General features: G+C 60.0%; 1 protein-coding gene across 1 annotated transcript in view; it reads right to left on the bottom strand.

Moving 5' to 3' along the window:
• Positions 1-58: 58 nt before the first annotated feature.
• ETH_00041060 (uncharacterized protein) overlaps positions 59-673 on the bottom strand; it is a gene marked incomplete at both ends in the record, with an annotated part of 1,760 nt that continues 1,145 nt past the window's right edge. The window contains one exon of the mRNA XM_013375308.1: positions 59-673. Coding sequence (XP_013230762.1) covers positions 59-673 — 615 coding nt within the window.

Raw genomic sequence — 673 nt, 5'->3', positions numbered from 1 at the left:
GCAGCACCTGCTGCTGCTGCTGCTGCTGCTGCTGCTGCTGCTGCCGCTGCTGCGGTAACTAGTGCACAGCTGGAGACGCAGCGCTAAGCGAAACACTCCTGGCCCTTTCGAAGGCTAAGCTGCCGCATGCAGCAGCAGCTTCTGCGTCTGCTGCTGCAACAACTGCTTCCTCTTCTGCTGCAGCAGCTGCTGCTTCTTCTGCTGCTGCTTCCTCCGCAGCAGCGACCGCAGCAGCAGCAGCAGCAGCCTCTGCTGCTGCTCCCCCTTCTTTTGCTTCCTGGGTACGGCTGTTTTTCTCGCCATCTGCTGCTGCTGTCTCCCTTCTGTGCGAAGCCTCCCTTGAAGACCTTTCAGCAGCAGCAGCAGCAGGTGCTGCTGCTGCAGCTGCGGGCCTCCATGTCTTCTGCGGTGTACGTACACTTGAACGCCGCAGCGGTGCGCTGCTGCTGCTGCTGCGCCTTCTGTTGCGTCTGTGCTGCTCTTCATTTCTTGCTACCCGCAGCGTGTATCTGCTGCTGCTGCTGCTGCTGCTGCTGCTGCTGCTTCGTTGCGGCATCCGGCGTCTGTCTTCCGAGCTGTAGTAAAATCTGGAATACTCAGGGCGTCTGCTGCTGCTGCTGCTCCACGGCGAGTATCTGCTGCTGCTGCTGCTGCTGCTGTTATAAGGCAAGTA

Source organism: Eimeria tenella, genomic scaffold (assembly GCF_000499545.2).
Source record: "Eimeria tenella Houghton genomic scaffold, Eth_scaff2668, whole genome shotgun sequence".
Taxonomy (NCBI): domain Eukaryota; phylum Apicomplexa; class Conoidasida; order Eucoccidiorida; family Eimeriidae; genus Eimeria; species Eimeria tenella.
This window is presented reverse-complemented; position numbering and strand designations above follow the sequence as displayed.